The sequence below is a fragment of the Rhincodon typus genome, chromosome 40 (assembly GCF_021869965.1).
Source record: "Rhincodon typus isolate 14 chromosome 40, sRhiTyp1.1, whole genome shotgun sequence".
NCBI lineage: Eukaryota > Metazoa > Chordata > Chondrichthyes > Orectolobiformes > Rhincodontidae > Rhincodon > Rhincodon typus.
The window spans coordinates 1,570,902-1,584,276 of record NC_063371.1 but is presented as its reverse complement, the minus strand read 5'-3'; the positions used below and the strand labels follow the sequence as shown (position 1 = coordinate 1,584,276).

General features: G+C 48.5%; 1 protein-coding gene across 1 annotated transcript in view; it reads left to right on the top strand.

Annotated features, from left to right (window-relative positions):
* LOC125487324 (protein phosphatase 1 regulatory subunit 3C-like) overlaps positions 1-9,538 on the top strand; it is a 24,692-nt gene extending 15,154 nt beyond the window's left edge. Inside the window, exon 2 of the mRNA XM_048618460.1 lies at positions 6,264-9,538. Coding sequence (XP_048474417.1) covers positions 6,266-7,210 — 945 coding nt within the window. The 5' untranslated portion in view covers positions 6,264-6,265 and the 3' untranslated portion in view covers positions 7,211-9,538. The remainder of the gene's footprint in view (positions 1-6,263) is intronic.
* The last annotated feature ends 3,837 nt before the right edge of the window (positions 9,539-13,375 follow it).

The following is a 13,375-nucleotide window of genomic DNA, read 5'->3' as shown; positions in this document are numbered from 1 at the left end:
CCCCCCCCCACCCCCTCCATTCTCTCCCCCTCCCCCAGCCCTAACACTAAATCACAATTCCCCCCGATCTTTTCCCCCAAACTCCTACACCCATCCCCAATGGTGAACGTGGGGGAGTAGTCTGTGACGGGGAAGGTCGGGTGAGATCTGCGATGGGGGCGATTTATGACGGTGTATGGGGGAGGGGGTTGTTCGGTGCTGGTTTGGGGGTGGGGGTTGTGGCTGTGGGAGAAAGGGATGCGGGGGGAAGGTCTGCGATGGGGCTGGGGGAGCAGCAAAGGCAAACGCCAAAAGGTTTCACTTTGCCAAACGGAAGGGTGTGGTCAGTGGCCCTGAGCCACAAAGGAGGTGTGAATGGGAAGGCCCGTGTCATGGGGCTGTCTGACTACAACACAATGAAACAGAGAGAGAATGGAAACTTCAGCTTCCTCCGGTTATCTCAACAAATGTTTACTCGTTCCCTGACACCTCTCTGAGTGAATACCGGTCGGGGACAGTGTCTAATTCCCCTCCTTAAAACAAGTTACAGACAACTCCAGCCACAATGTTATGTATGAATTTGCCCAGGTATCCCGCAATACTGAAGCGGCCAAATCAAGACGAACACAAGCCACTACATGGTCTCGACTTTATTAGAAAACGAGTGGCTCAGTGGTTAGCACTGCTGCCTCACGGCGCCAGAGGCTCGGGTTCGATTCCACCCTCGGGCAACTGTCTGTGTGTGCAGTTTGCACATTCTCCCCTTGTCTGTGCGGGTTTGCTCCATTTTCCGCTCACAGTCCAAAGATGTGCAGGGTAGGGTGAATTGGCTGTGCTATAAATTGCCCCTAGTGTTCAGGGATGTGCAGGCTTGATGGGTTAAGCCATGGGAAATGCAGAGTGGTGTGTGTGTGTGTGTGTGTGTCTGGGCCTAGGTTGGAATGCTGTTCAAAAGGATAGTATGCCAAATGGTCTGCTTCCACACTGTAGGGATTGTATGATTCTACAAGTTACGATAACCTTTTAATACTAAACACGTTATCCCGAATCCTATTTGGCCACTTGCAGATTCTCACAGTCACACACTCTGTGGGACTGCGAAGCTGCTTTCTCTCCAGCATTTCTGAAGAAGGGTCTAGGCCCGAAACGTCAGCCTTTCTGCTCCTCTGATGCTGCTTGGCCTGCTGTGTTCATCCAGCTCTACACCTTGTTATCTCAGATTCTCCAGCATCTGCAGTTCCTACTATCTCATTCTCTCCAGACGGTCAGCTTTTGGCCATTGCTGGTCTCCTCGGAAGAGAGTGGCCTGCAGGTGAACCCTGTGTTTAAAGAGGGGGTTGAAAGATATTCGAAATTGTCGGAGAGTCAGGGGCCTGAGGCCTGGAGTACATCAGCTGTAATTGTACAGAATGAAGGAGTAGGCCTGAATAGGCACCTTTTTGCCTATGTTCTTGCTCTAAACCGGTGATGGTTTGAACTCTCGCTCTGTTCGGGTGAGAGTGTGAAACATTTACCTCCACCTCCCTCTTCACAGAAGCTTGGCCCACTTCCTTCTCCACCCCCAAATCCCAAGATTAAGAAAAACATCAAGTGTTGGCCGTCATGTGCAGCATCTCTCGCCCCATCAGATCTGCATTGTCATCTCGTCCCTTGGAGGGAGACACTTGCCTGCTATTGCCAACCTCACTCTGCCAAATCCCTGACTGTGCTGACCCTTGCCGAATCCCTGGATCTCTTCCCGTGGCTCCCATCCACCCCCCCCCCCCCCCCCCCCGGCCGCCTTGCTGCTGTGCCGAGGCAGCTCTTAAACCAAGTCACAAAATTCCTGATACACCCCCTCCCCCACCCCAATTTAAAGCCCTGTGTTGCTGTTATGGGGGTCCCCTCCATCCAGTTGGTTCAAAATACTGGCCAGCCTGTGGGGCCGGTTCAAACAGGAATAAACCCGGGCAGTCAGGGAACAAAAGACAAAAACTTGCGAATTGAAATGATTGTGAAAGGTGCTGACGATTCCCTGCGGAGCTTGGCTTGTTAAAAGATTGATGAGTCCCTATTTTAGGCTGCGCATTTGTAATTTAAACCATCCCCACCTGTGTGATCTGACTGTCACTTCAAGTGATGAAGGGTCTAGGCCCGAAACGTCAGCCTTTCTGCTCCTATGATGCTGCTTGGCCTGCTGTGTTCATCCAGCCCTGCACCTTGTTGTCACTTCAAGTGATGCTGTTTTTAAAGCACACTATCGAGGGCGTGTCTGTCTGTCTGTGTGTGTGTGTGTGTCGCTAACCATTTGGCACTGGAGAATCGTTAAAGCGATTCATAGGAAGTTGAAACAGCAATAATTACACACATATGACAAACCTGTTGTCTCTGTTTGCGAGTTAAATGCTGATGTTTCATGTATCACTTGCTGACCCAGACAGCGAGAGTTGCATGGTCTATTTTAGACTGATGTCTCCTCCCAGAGGAGAGCTGAACTCTCCTGACCCCCTTGGGCATGTACAACTTGCAGTGTTGAAATGGTAATCGGTGAGAGGGGGCGGTGAAGACTGGGCAAGAACGCAGCCTCTTGATCTCCCTAAACACAGTCTTGAGCCCAGCTAACCTGAGGCTTTGACCTCTGTTCAAACCGTGAACCTTGTGCTTCTCTGCGCTCAACTTGGAAAGACCTGGCGTAGACGCGGTGCCCCTCCTCCTGTGCTCTGAGATCGGCCTTTCTATTTCGAGCCATGGAGTCTGAACTGTCTCGCGTGACTGGGCCAGTGCTGAGATAGTCATGGTGGTCTACAGCATGAAAACGGGCTCTTCGGTCCAACTTGCCCATACCCACCCAGTTTTCACAATTTGAACTAGTCCCGTTTGCCTGCGTTTGGCCCATATCCCTCCATACCTATCCTATCCGTGTACCTGTTTAAATGTTTCTTAAATGACGAAATTGTACTCTGCCTCCACCACTGCTTTTGGCAGCCTGTTCCATACACTCACCACCCTCTGTGTCAAAATATTACCCCTCTGGACCCTTTTGTATCTCTCCCCTCTCACCTTAAACCTATGTTCTCTAGGTTTAGACTCCCCAACCATGGGGCAAAGCTGTTGGCTATCGACCTTATGAATGTCTCTCATGATTTTATAGACCTCTAATAAGCTCACGCTCCAGGGATTGGGGGGGTTGTGGGGAGAAGTCCCAGTATATCCAACCTCTCCTTGTAACTCAAACCTTCCAGTTCAGGTAGCATCCTGGGTAAATCTTTTCTGCGCTGCTTCTTGTTTAATTATATCTTTTCTGTACCCACCCCCGCCCCCGATCCTAGCAGGAATGCTGAAAATGTGCACCGTTTTTCGCCTGTCAGGCAGTGCGTGTCCTCAGCTGTCTTTTTGTGTGGACAGCTGATAGCAGTTTAGAAACAGCCACGACAGTGGCACTTTTCGTTGGGGGGGGGTTGGTGTCTGTGTGTGTGTGTGTGTCATGTCATGCCCATGAAATCCCACTGCTGCTTTCCGACATTATCTTGACCGGATCTCCTCATTGTGGCGTAGACTGGATGATGCATTGCACTGATAGCAGATCAACAACCCTGTGTCAAGAGGGCTGGAGACTGGAGCTCTTCTGGTTGATTCCTGTCACTGTGTGTCTGCTTGTGCAACCCTTACATTTCAAATTCATGTCCGTATCACCCAGTCGGGGGCTCTAATTGGCTTGAGGTGATTCTGACTGTAGCAATTTTTTTTTGGACACTACTGCAATTTTATTCTCTTAAATCTGTTTTCGTAGAAGCTTAAAATTCTAATCGGTCTCGACAGGATAAAGGAAGTTCCCGATGACCGTGTGGGAGTCCAGAACTAGGATTCCCGATCTAAGGATATGAGATAGGACTGAGATGAGGAGAAATGTCCACCCAGAGAGTGGGGGGAGCCTGTGGAATTCTCTCCCACAGAAAGCGGTCAGGGCCAAAACATGAAATGTTTTTAAGGAGTTAGATACATTGCTTTTGAAGAAGGTGCCTCAAAGGAGCAGGGAGAGGTGGCATAAGGGATTGGCTGTAAATTAGGAGACAGAGAGGTGACATTTTTGGAGGAAGATGTAGGACTTGGTGAGTCTGTGCTGACCTGCAGCGTGTGAGAGAGCGTCAGCAGCTCACAGGGAGACTCCCATGGTTGGAGGTGGGAGGAAATGCTCGCCAAGGGTCCTGATCTCAGCTTAGACGGAGCAACCTGCTCAGACACTGACAGCTGCTTTTCGGAGGGTGTGGTCTGAAGATAGTGTTACATTGCACAGGATGTTAGCGAGGCCTCTTCTGGTGTACTGTGTCCAGTTCTGGTGACAGAAGGATATTGTTAAACTGGAGAGGCTTCAGAAGAGATTAATCAGGATGGTGCTGGGAATGGAGGGCTTCAGTTAGAAGGAGAGGCTGGAACTTTTTTCATGGGAACATAGGTTGAGGGGTGACCTTAGAGGCTTATAAAATTGAGGGTTGTAGGTAAGGTGAATAGTAGGAGTTTTCCCTAGAACAGGGAATTTCAAGACTAGGGGGCTTTTTTTTTTCGGTAAAATCTGAGGCAATTTTTTTTAACAGTGGTTTGTGTGTGGAATGAACTTCCAGAGGAAGTGGTGCATGTGGGTACAGTTATAATGTTTAAAAGACATTTGGATAAGTACATGAATAGGAAGAGTTTGGACAGATATGGGCCAAGCGCAGGCAGTTTGGGCTTATGGACTGGTTGGACCAAAGGGTCTGTTTCTGTGCTGTATGACTCGACTCTATTCACAAAAGCATTGGGCATTGGCAGGCTGTGGTGTGTTCAGGGATATCACGGCTTCCGAGTAGAGTGTGTAGAGAAATTTATCGCCATCCCTTCCGTTCTGACTTTTGTTTTTAATTTCGTCTCTCCATCCTTCCCCCTTTCTCTCTTTCTGTTCCATTCCCCCTGCCTCAACTCTTTCTCTCCCTCCACTTCAACCCATTGGTCAGCATGGTTTTATGATGGATAATTTGCTGGAGTTCTTCAAATATGTAATAAGTGAAGTGAATTATGGGGATCCTGTAGATGTTGTCCATCTGGACCTGCAAAAGGCATTTGACAAGGTGGTCAATGAAGGTCAATGGACAAGGTCAGATCAGATAGGGTGAGAGGTAATTTATTGGCTTGGATAGAGGATTGGGAAAGCAGAGAGTCAGGGTAAATAGGTCTCTTTCTGGTTAGCAAGACGGACCAAGTGGGATTCCACAGGGTTCAGCCCTTGGGGCCCCAAGATTTACAATCGATATTAATGACTCCGATGCAGGGATAGAAGATACAATTACCAAATCTGCATGTGGCACTAAAATAGGTGGAAGTTGCAAAGAAGAATGAAGAAATTTAAGAATGGAGATGGATACATTACGTGAATGGGCCAAAATTGGGCAGATGGAGTTTAGTGTGGTTAAGTGTGAGATTGGTTGGAAGAACAGAAAGACAACTTGTTATTGAAATGCTGAGAAATTTCAGTCCGGTGTCCTTGTGCATGAGCCTCAGAAAACTAGTTTGCAGGTACAGCAGGTACTTAGGAAGGCAAGTGGAATTTTGGCATTTATTGGTAAAGGAATGGAGTATAGAAGGAGGATAGTATTGCTGCAACTGGATAAAACATTAGTCAGACCGCACCATGGATATGGCATACAATTTTGGTCCCCTTACTTGAGGAGGGATGTAGTTGGACTGGAGACAGTTCAGAGGAGGTTTCCAAGGTGGATTCCAGAAATGGGAGGGGGTTGCCTTAAGATAGAGGTGAGGAGTTGAGGCCCATACTTTCTATGGAGTTCAGAGGAATGAGACCACCCCCCAGATTTGAGGCACAAGATGCAGAAGAGGATTGACAAAGGAGACGCTGTTTTCCCCACGTGGGGCAATCTAGAACGGGAGGTCATCGTTTGAGAAATAGTAATGTGGAGTTGAGGCCTAAATGAGTTTGGCCGTGTTCGTATTGACCAGTAGAGCAGGCTTGGGGGCTGAATGGCCTACTCCTAGTTCTCATGTTCTTTCTCATGCCCTCGTCTCTTCCTCCCCTTTCATTCTTTATCTTCTTCTCTTCCCCACGTCTGTCACCCTCTCTCACTCTTTCTCCATTCCCCTGTCCCCCTCTCACTCCCCCTCTGCTTCTCAGCTCTCTCCCTCACCCCCTTTTCCCCTTCTCCTCCTCACCTCCCCACCCCCAAACCCTGCCCCATAGGCCCTGTCTATGCCCATCCGTTGCAGGATGACATTCCTCTGGATTAACTGAGTCTCTGTCTCTGTCGAACCCCCCACAGACATGCCAGTCGACATTACCACCCGCCTGTGCCTGGGCCACTCTCCACCGCCACTGGGCAGCGTCCCATCTCTGTGCGCGGAGGGTCTGCGAGGAGTCCGGGTGAGGTGCCTGGGTCCGAGCCCACTGCGGCCATGCCTGAACGGGAGGACGAGCGTCCGGGGCTGTGGCCCGGACACCGCCGGCAGCAGCAAGGAGGAGAAGAAGAAGAAGGTGGTGTTTGCCGATGCCAGGGGGTTCTCGCTGACCGCCGTGCGCCTCTTCTCCGAGCTGGAGGATGAGCTGTCAGACCTTCAGTTTGAGCTGTCTGATCTGGCGGCGCCTCGGCCCACCGAAGGGGAGAGCCTGGGCCTGGAGCCAGGCCTAGGCTTAGGCCCATGCCTGGGCCTCAGGCCAGACTTCACCCAGCCCTCAGCCGACCTCGCTGCCTTCCGTCGGCGCCTGCAGCGGGACTCGGTGTGTCTGGAGAGCAGCACGGTCCAGGGGAGCCACATCTTGGGCACTGTGCGGGTCAGAAACCTGGCCTACGAGAAGCGGGTGGTGGTGCGGGTCACCTTTGATGCTTGGCGGACCTTCCACGACGTGACATGCAGCTACGTGCAGCCTGAGGAGACAGCGGCGATGGGAGGAGGAGAGGATGCCTTTTCGTTCAAGGTGGAACTGCCCAAGCGAACCAAGCCCCTGGCCTCGGTTGAGCTGTGTGTCTCCTTCCAGTGTGACTCCGTCACCTTCTGGGACAACAACCAAGGGCAGAATTACAGGTTCAGCTCGCCGGGCCGCATTGCCGGGGACGATACCGCCACCCAGGAGGACTGTCCGTCCCCGTACTACACTCGGGGCAAGACTCAAGAAGGGGATCTCGAACAGTTTGGCAGCCCTCGCTCAGTCAATGCCATCTTCTCCCAGTGGCAGAGTTGGGGCTGGTTGGATGCTGATTGTTACTGGTAACGGGTCCTGCCCTGGCTCCTGACCGTTCATTCGTTCGTTTGTTCGTTTGTTTATTCGTTCGTTCTGAGTTGGGCCACTCACCAGATCCATTGGGTTGGGCAGCACTTCCCTCGGGCTTTCATCGGTGTTGGGATGGACTTCACAGTGCAATTGGAAAGCCACGTAGACGATGGGTGCTTCCCAGCTCCTCTCGCTGTTGTATCGCCACTGAGGATGAGAAGCTCAACCTGTCAAACGCCTCCTTTATTTTCCCCCACCTGCTGTTCCTATCTACCCTGCCACGTGGTGAGGAGGAGGGGTCGCTGTTTACGCTAAGAGGCGGATAAGGAGTGCTCCCCGCTAAGTCGGCCCGACTGAGGTCTTGTCGGAAAACGCCCTGTTCCCAGAGTGTCCTCCATCCTTCGCGTTTCCAGTGCGTTGGCGTTGCAGGACGAGCCAAAATTTCATGTCCCTTTCAGAAGCGGCGACCGTCGGCATTCACCCAGTCTTGTGCGCGGGTCGCTTTTTTTGAGGATCGCGACGGGGAGGGGGGAGCGAATTCTGAGGCCGCGTCTTCTCGCTGGTGGCGAATGAGTGGAGCCTGCAGAATTTTTTTTTTTTTTTTTTTTTTTTTTTTTGGACCTCCATTTCGTACTCTGAGACGGCAGGGTCCGTCGGAAGGCCCACCCTGATAGGCGTTTGTTTCCTGCGTTCGCAGCCCCACCCTCCCCCACCCCCAGTTTGGACTGGGCCTGGTTTCCGCTGTGCCGATCCTGTTGAGCGTGAGAGTGGAAAAGCACAAAAGGTTTGCCCCTTCCCTACCCCCAAAGCATGCTCACACACTCCCTCCCCAGTATTGAGTTTTTTTTAAAGCGTTCAATTATAACAGATTTGGGTCTCGAACCGTCAGGAGCTTCACCTATTTTGAGACACTTGCCCCTTCAGGGGTTGGAGGGAGGCATGCGCTTGATGCCAGTCCCAGGGGCAATGCCCTATTCTTGGTTGATGTTTGTCCAGAATCCAGGAACTGAGGGAGAGAGAAGTGGGCACTGTAGCTGGGCCCTGAGTGTTACTCATCATTTTTTGTTTGTTTGGGTTTTCAGCGCTACAACTCGCTGGCTTTTGATTGAACTCTGACAGTCTCTTTAGTCTCCACTGCTCTTGTAACACTTGGGGCCATCGACTTTTTTTTTAATCCCTACTTTTGATTTCCTGAGCCCGACGCCTTAGACTGTGAATGTGTTTGAGGTTTTCCCTCAAAAGTCCAAAGAAGTCTATGCAGGTGAATGTAAAAATAGGCGAAATAAGTCACGATTTTTAGATAGAGATCTGCAGTTAGCAAAGTGATGGAAGAGTTTGTTCTGGCCGTTCAAGCTTCGGGCGATATTGCACTCAAACAGGTCCTTGTTGAAACTCGATTGGCAGTCTTCAGGAAGCTATTAATTTGTCTGAAAGCTCACCCTGGACTCGAATTGATTTCTGAGCGACTTCTTCATATTGAAGATTCTGTCAAGGGGAGAGGAAAGCTTCACAAAAGGTGGCTGCCCAGGCCTTTTGCTGCTTGGCCCCTTGTTCCCTGTCCTAGGAGTTAATACCTGTCCCTCGACTGCAGCCATCACTGTGTGCCGCAAAGTCCCGGCAGTAGACCAGATTGAATCCATCACAGCCGGGATGTGATCCTGGCAGTAGCCACCAGGAGGCAGTGCTGTCACTTGTTCGATCTCAGCTCTGGTGTGTGTGGCTTTGCCTGGGGAAGAATGTGAGGGGCAATAATACAAGCTCTGTCAGTGCAGGATCTGACCTCGCTCAATTGGGACTCTGTTCTCTCAACTGCGTTCGTGTTGTCTGATTCCCTTCGTTTTTCATGGGTAAATAAATTGGGCCCAAATCGCCTGAAGTCAGCTTGTTTGACAATTGACTTCAGAGCCGCAGACACAGTCCAATTGAGAGGTGTGCTCAGCTGAGCAGTGATATCCTATGCTTGTTTGCACACTGGTAGTAAGCTCCGTCCCTGGACATGCAAAGCTAAGGGGGCCCAGGCTTGGGCGTTGAGGGGACCGGTCAAGGACAGGAACCTTCCTTGTCGTCTTGGCTTTCTGTTGAAGCTGTTGATTTAGACCAGAACTGTGTTGACACAGATTTTACTAGAAAGGGCTTTCTCTGTGGGAGCTAACAGTGTCCTGCCTTCACAGTCGGCAGACTGTGAGGGAGATTTGAATGGGCCTCTGTTCATCAAACCGTATTACTGCTTGTGTATTCTGAAGTGTCCGTTAATGTTTGATGTAAATGTGCTATTTTGTATACATATGTTTTAAAAAAAAAAATAAAGTTGATATGAAGTCAAATTGACATTTCATTTCCTGGGTTTTCATTTCCTAAAGTCAATCAGAGTCTCACAGCACGGAAACAGACTCTTTGGTCTAACCAATGCAAGCCGACCGTCATCCCAAATTAAACTAGTCCCACCTCCCTGCGCTTAGCCCATATCCCTCCAAACGTTTCTCCTTCATGTACTTCTCCAAGTGTCTTTTAAAGGTTGTAATTATACCCGCATCCACCATTTCCTTTGCCCATTCATTCCACACACAAGCCACACTTTTTTAAAAAAAAATTGTCCCTTGTGTCTTTTTTTCAAAAAAAATCTTTCTCCCCTCCCCTTTAAAAATATGCCCCCTAGTCTTAATCTCCCACCCTAAGGAAAAGACACCTGCCATTAACCCTATCTCTACCCCTCCTGATTTTATAAAACCTCTATAAGGTTACTCCTCAACCTCCTGCATTCCAGTGAAAAACTATTCAGCCTTCCTTTTATAACTCAAACCTTCCATTCCTGGTAAATCTCTTCTCTAGTTTAATAATATCCTTCCCTATAACTGGGAAACGAGAACTGGACACAGTATTCCAGAAGAGGCCTCACCAATCTCTTCTACAGCCTCAACAGGTTATCCCAACTCCTGTGCTCAATGAATGAAGCAATGAAGGCAAGTGTGCTAAATGCCTTACTAACCACCCTCTCTATATGTGATGCAAGCTTCAAAGAACTGTGTGTGAACAGATGTTTGCAGGGCCATGGATTGAAGGACAATGCATCATCTTTTCTTCTGTTAAGAGTATATTGTTTTGGGTTTTTTCTTTGGTGAAAGCCAACGAGTTGATTGGACTGGTCAAACTGAGTTTGTCAAGGGAGAAAATGGACTGAATTTCATTGTTAAAGGACTCAGTTGCTGAGCTCGGTGCTGTGTCTGCTGGTATCCCAGTAAGGAGGAAAGATTCCAAGAATGGGATAACCAAATCATGCCTAACCAGGGAAATTAGAACAATTAGGTTGAAAGAAAAAGCAATAGAGGAAGGCCAAAGTCAGTGATGGCTCTGAAACCTGGGATAAATTCAGAATCCAGCAAAAGAGGACTGAAAAATAATTTAAACCACCACCGAGGAACATAGAAACGGACAGGAAGAGCTTCTTTAGATGAAAAGGAAGAGAGAGGTCAAAATGAATATTAACCCCTTAGAAGATGAATCTGGGGAGATAGTTTTGGGGAAATAAGGAATGGCCGAGGAATTAAGCGGATATTTTGCATCACGGTGGAAGATGTTTCAAACATTCTGTTAATACTAAAGGATATGGGTTGCACGGTGGCTCAGTGGTTAGCACTGCTGCCTCACAGCGCCAGGGACCCGGGTTCGATTCCAGCCTCGGGTGACTGTCTGTGTGGAGTTTGCACATTCTCTCCGTGTCTGCGTGGGTTTCCTCCGGGTGCTCCAGTTTCTTCCCACAATCCAAAGATTTGCAGGTTAGGTGGATTGGCCATGCTAAATTGCCCATAGGGGTGTGTAGATTAGGTGGGTTATTGGGGGCTGGGGCTAGGTCTGGGTCTGGGTCTCGTTGGGATGCTCTGAAGTTCGGTGTGGACTTGTTGGGCCGAAGGGCCTGTTTCCACACTGTAGGGATGATATGATTCATTATATATATGATACAGAGGGGTAGGAGTGAAGTACCGTCATCATCACGAGGAAGTGCTGTCAGACAAACTCAAGGGGAAAAAAGGTAGATAGGTCCTCTGGCCCTGAAGGCCTTAACAAAAACAAAAAAGTAGCTACTGAGATAGTGGATGTATTGGTTTTCATTTTCCAAAAATTCTTGGATTCTGGAGAAGTGCCAGAGGATTGGAAAACTGTCAACGTGATCCCCCTATTCAAAAATGGAGGGAGGCAAAAAGCAGGTAACTAGAGGCCAATTAGCCTAACATTTGTTGTTGGAAAAGTATTGGAATCAATTAATAAGCAAAAAATAGCAGAACACTTATAAAATCATAATCTAAACATGGAGAGTAAGCAGGGCCTCGTGACAGGAAAATTGTGTCTGACTAATTTAGGGGAGATTTTCTAGGAAGTCTCACACACAGTGGATAGAGGGAAACCAGTAGATGGGTTGTATTTGGACTTCCAGAAGACGTTCCACAAGGTACCTCACAAAAGGTTAAGTCATAAGAGCTAATGGTGTTGGAGGTAGTATTTCAGCATGGATAGTGAATCAGTTCATGGGCAGGAAGCAGCGAGTGGGGGAAAAGGAATTGTTTTTCAGGTAGGCAACCTGTTCCCAGTGGAGTTTTACAGGGATCAGTACTGGGACAACAAGTGTTTACAATGCATATTAACAACTTGGAAGAAAGAAATGAATGTACTGAAGCCAGATTTGCAGATGACACAAAACTAAGTGGAAAGGCAGGTGGCGAGAGGGGTAGAAACAGTTTATAGAGAGATATTGATAGGTTAAGTAAATGGACAAAAAGTTGGCAAATGGGTTGTGATGTGGGGAGAAAGTGAACGTTTCAGTTAGGAAGGGAGAGCAAAACAACAGAGTAGAATTTAAATGGAGAAAAAGTACAGAACACGATAACATGAGGAAGTGGGAGGTCTGTCCATGAAAACTAGCGTGGGGCACAGCAGGAAATCAGGAAGGCCGATGGAATATTGGCCCTTCATTCAAATGAGAATGAGAGTAGGCAAGTCCTATGCAACTGGACAACGTACTGATGAGACCATATCTGGAGCACTGTGAGCACTTTTGGTCCCTTTACCTCTGGTATGGAGAGCTTGTTTCATGAGCAAAGGCTAAACAGGTTGGGACTCATTGGAGTTCAGAAGGATGAGATGTGATCTCAGTGATACACATAGGATTCTTATGGAGTTTCACAGGGTAAATGCTAAGAGGCTGTTTGTCCTTCTGGGAGAGTCTGCGACCATCCGACATAGTCTCAGAATAAAGGGGTACCAATTTAAGACTGAGATGCATAATATCTTCCCGGAGGATTGTGTGTGTTTGGAACTCCTTGTCACAGAGAACTGTGGGGGCAGAGTCCATGTGTACATTTAAGGCCGAGATAGATAAATTATTGATCAATAGGGAATCGAGGGTCACAGGGAAAAATGTAAGAAAGTGGATATGGACAATGTCAGATCAGCCATAATCCCATTGAATGGTGGAGCAGGATTTGAGGGGCTGAATGGTCTACTCCTGTTCCTATTTCTTACTGTCTAAGCCAGAATGATTCAAAACAACGTCCATGAGGCCGGGCTGAGAGGGAAATGTTGAAGTTCCCAGGTACTGCAGGAGCAAGAGGAGGGCTGTGCTGGACTAGCACTGCCACAGGCATGAAAATAAAAACCCTGAACATCTTGGGGTGTGGATTGCTGAAGACGTGATCAGCGAGGATGGAGAAATGAAAGGACAGGGTATTTACTGGACCTTCTTTTTCCCCACCCCCAACTCCAAATTCTCCCAATCCCCTTGTGAATGACTCCTAGTTATCTGTTTTTCTACCGATAAAACACCACAAACCCTCCAATAGATTCCAACTGCCAGATAATTGTTATTCTACAGATAAGCCACCTTGAATCCATCGATTAAATTCCAGCCTGTAACTCACTCCCAGGTATCTGTTATTTTATATAACCCACCCTGAACCTCTCGATTAGACTTCAGTCTTGAACTCACGCCTGTGTATGTTATTCTATAGATAAACCCCCTTGAACCCCTCGATTAGATACCAGCCTGTAACTCATTCCTGGGTATCCGTTATGCTGTATATAAACCACACTGGACCCCTTGATAAGATTCCAGTCTGCAAATCACTCCTGGCTAAATGTTATTCTATATATAAATTACCCTAACCTCTCGATTAT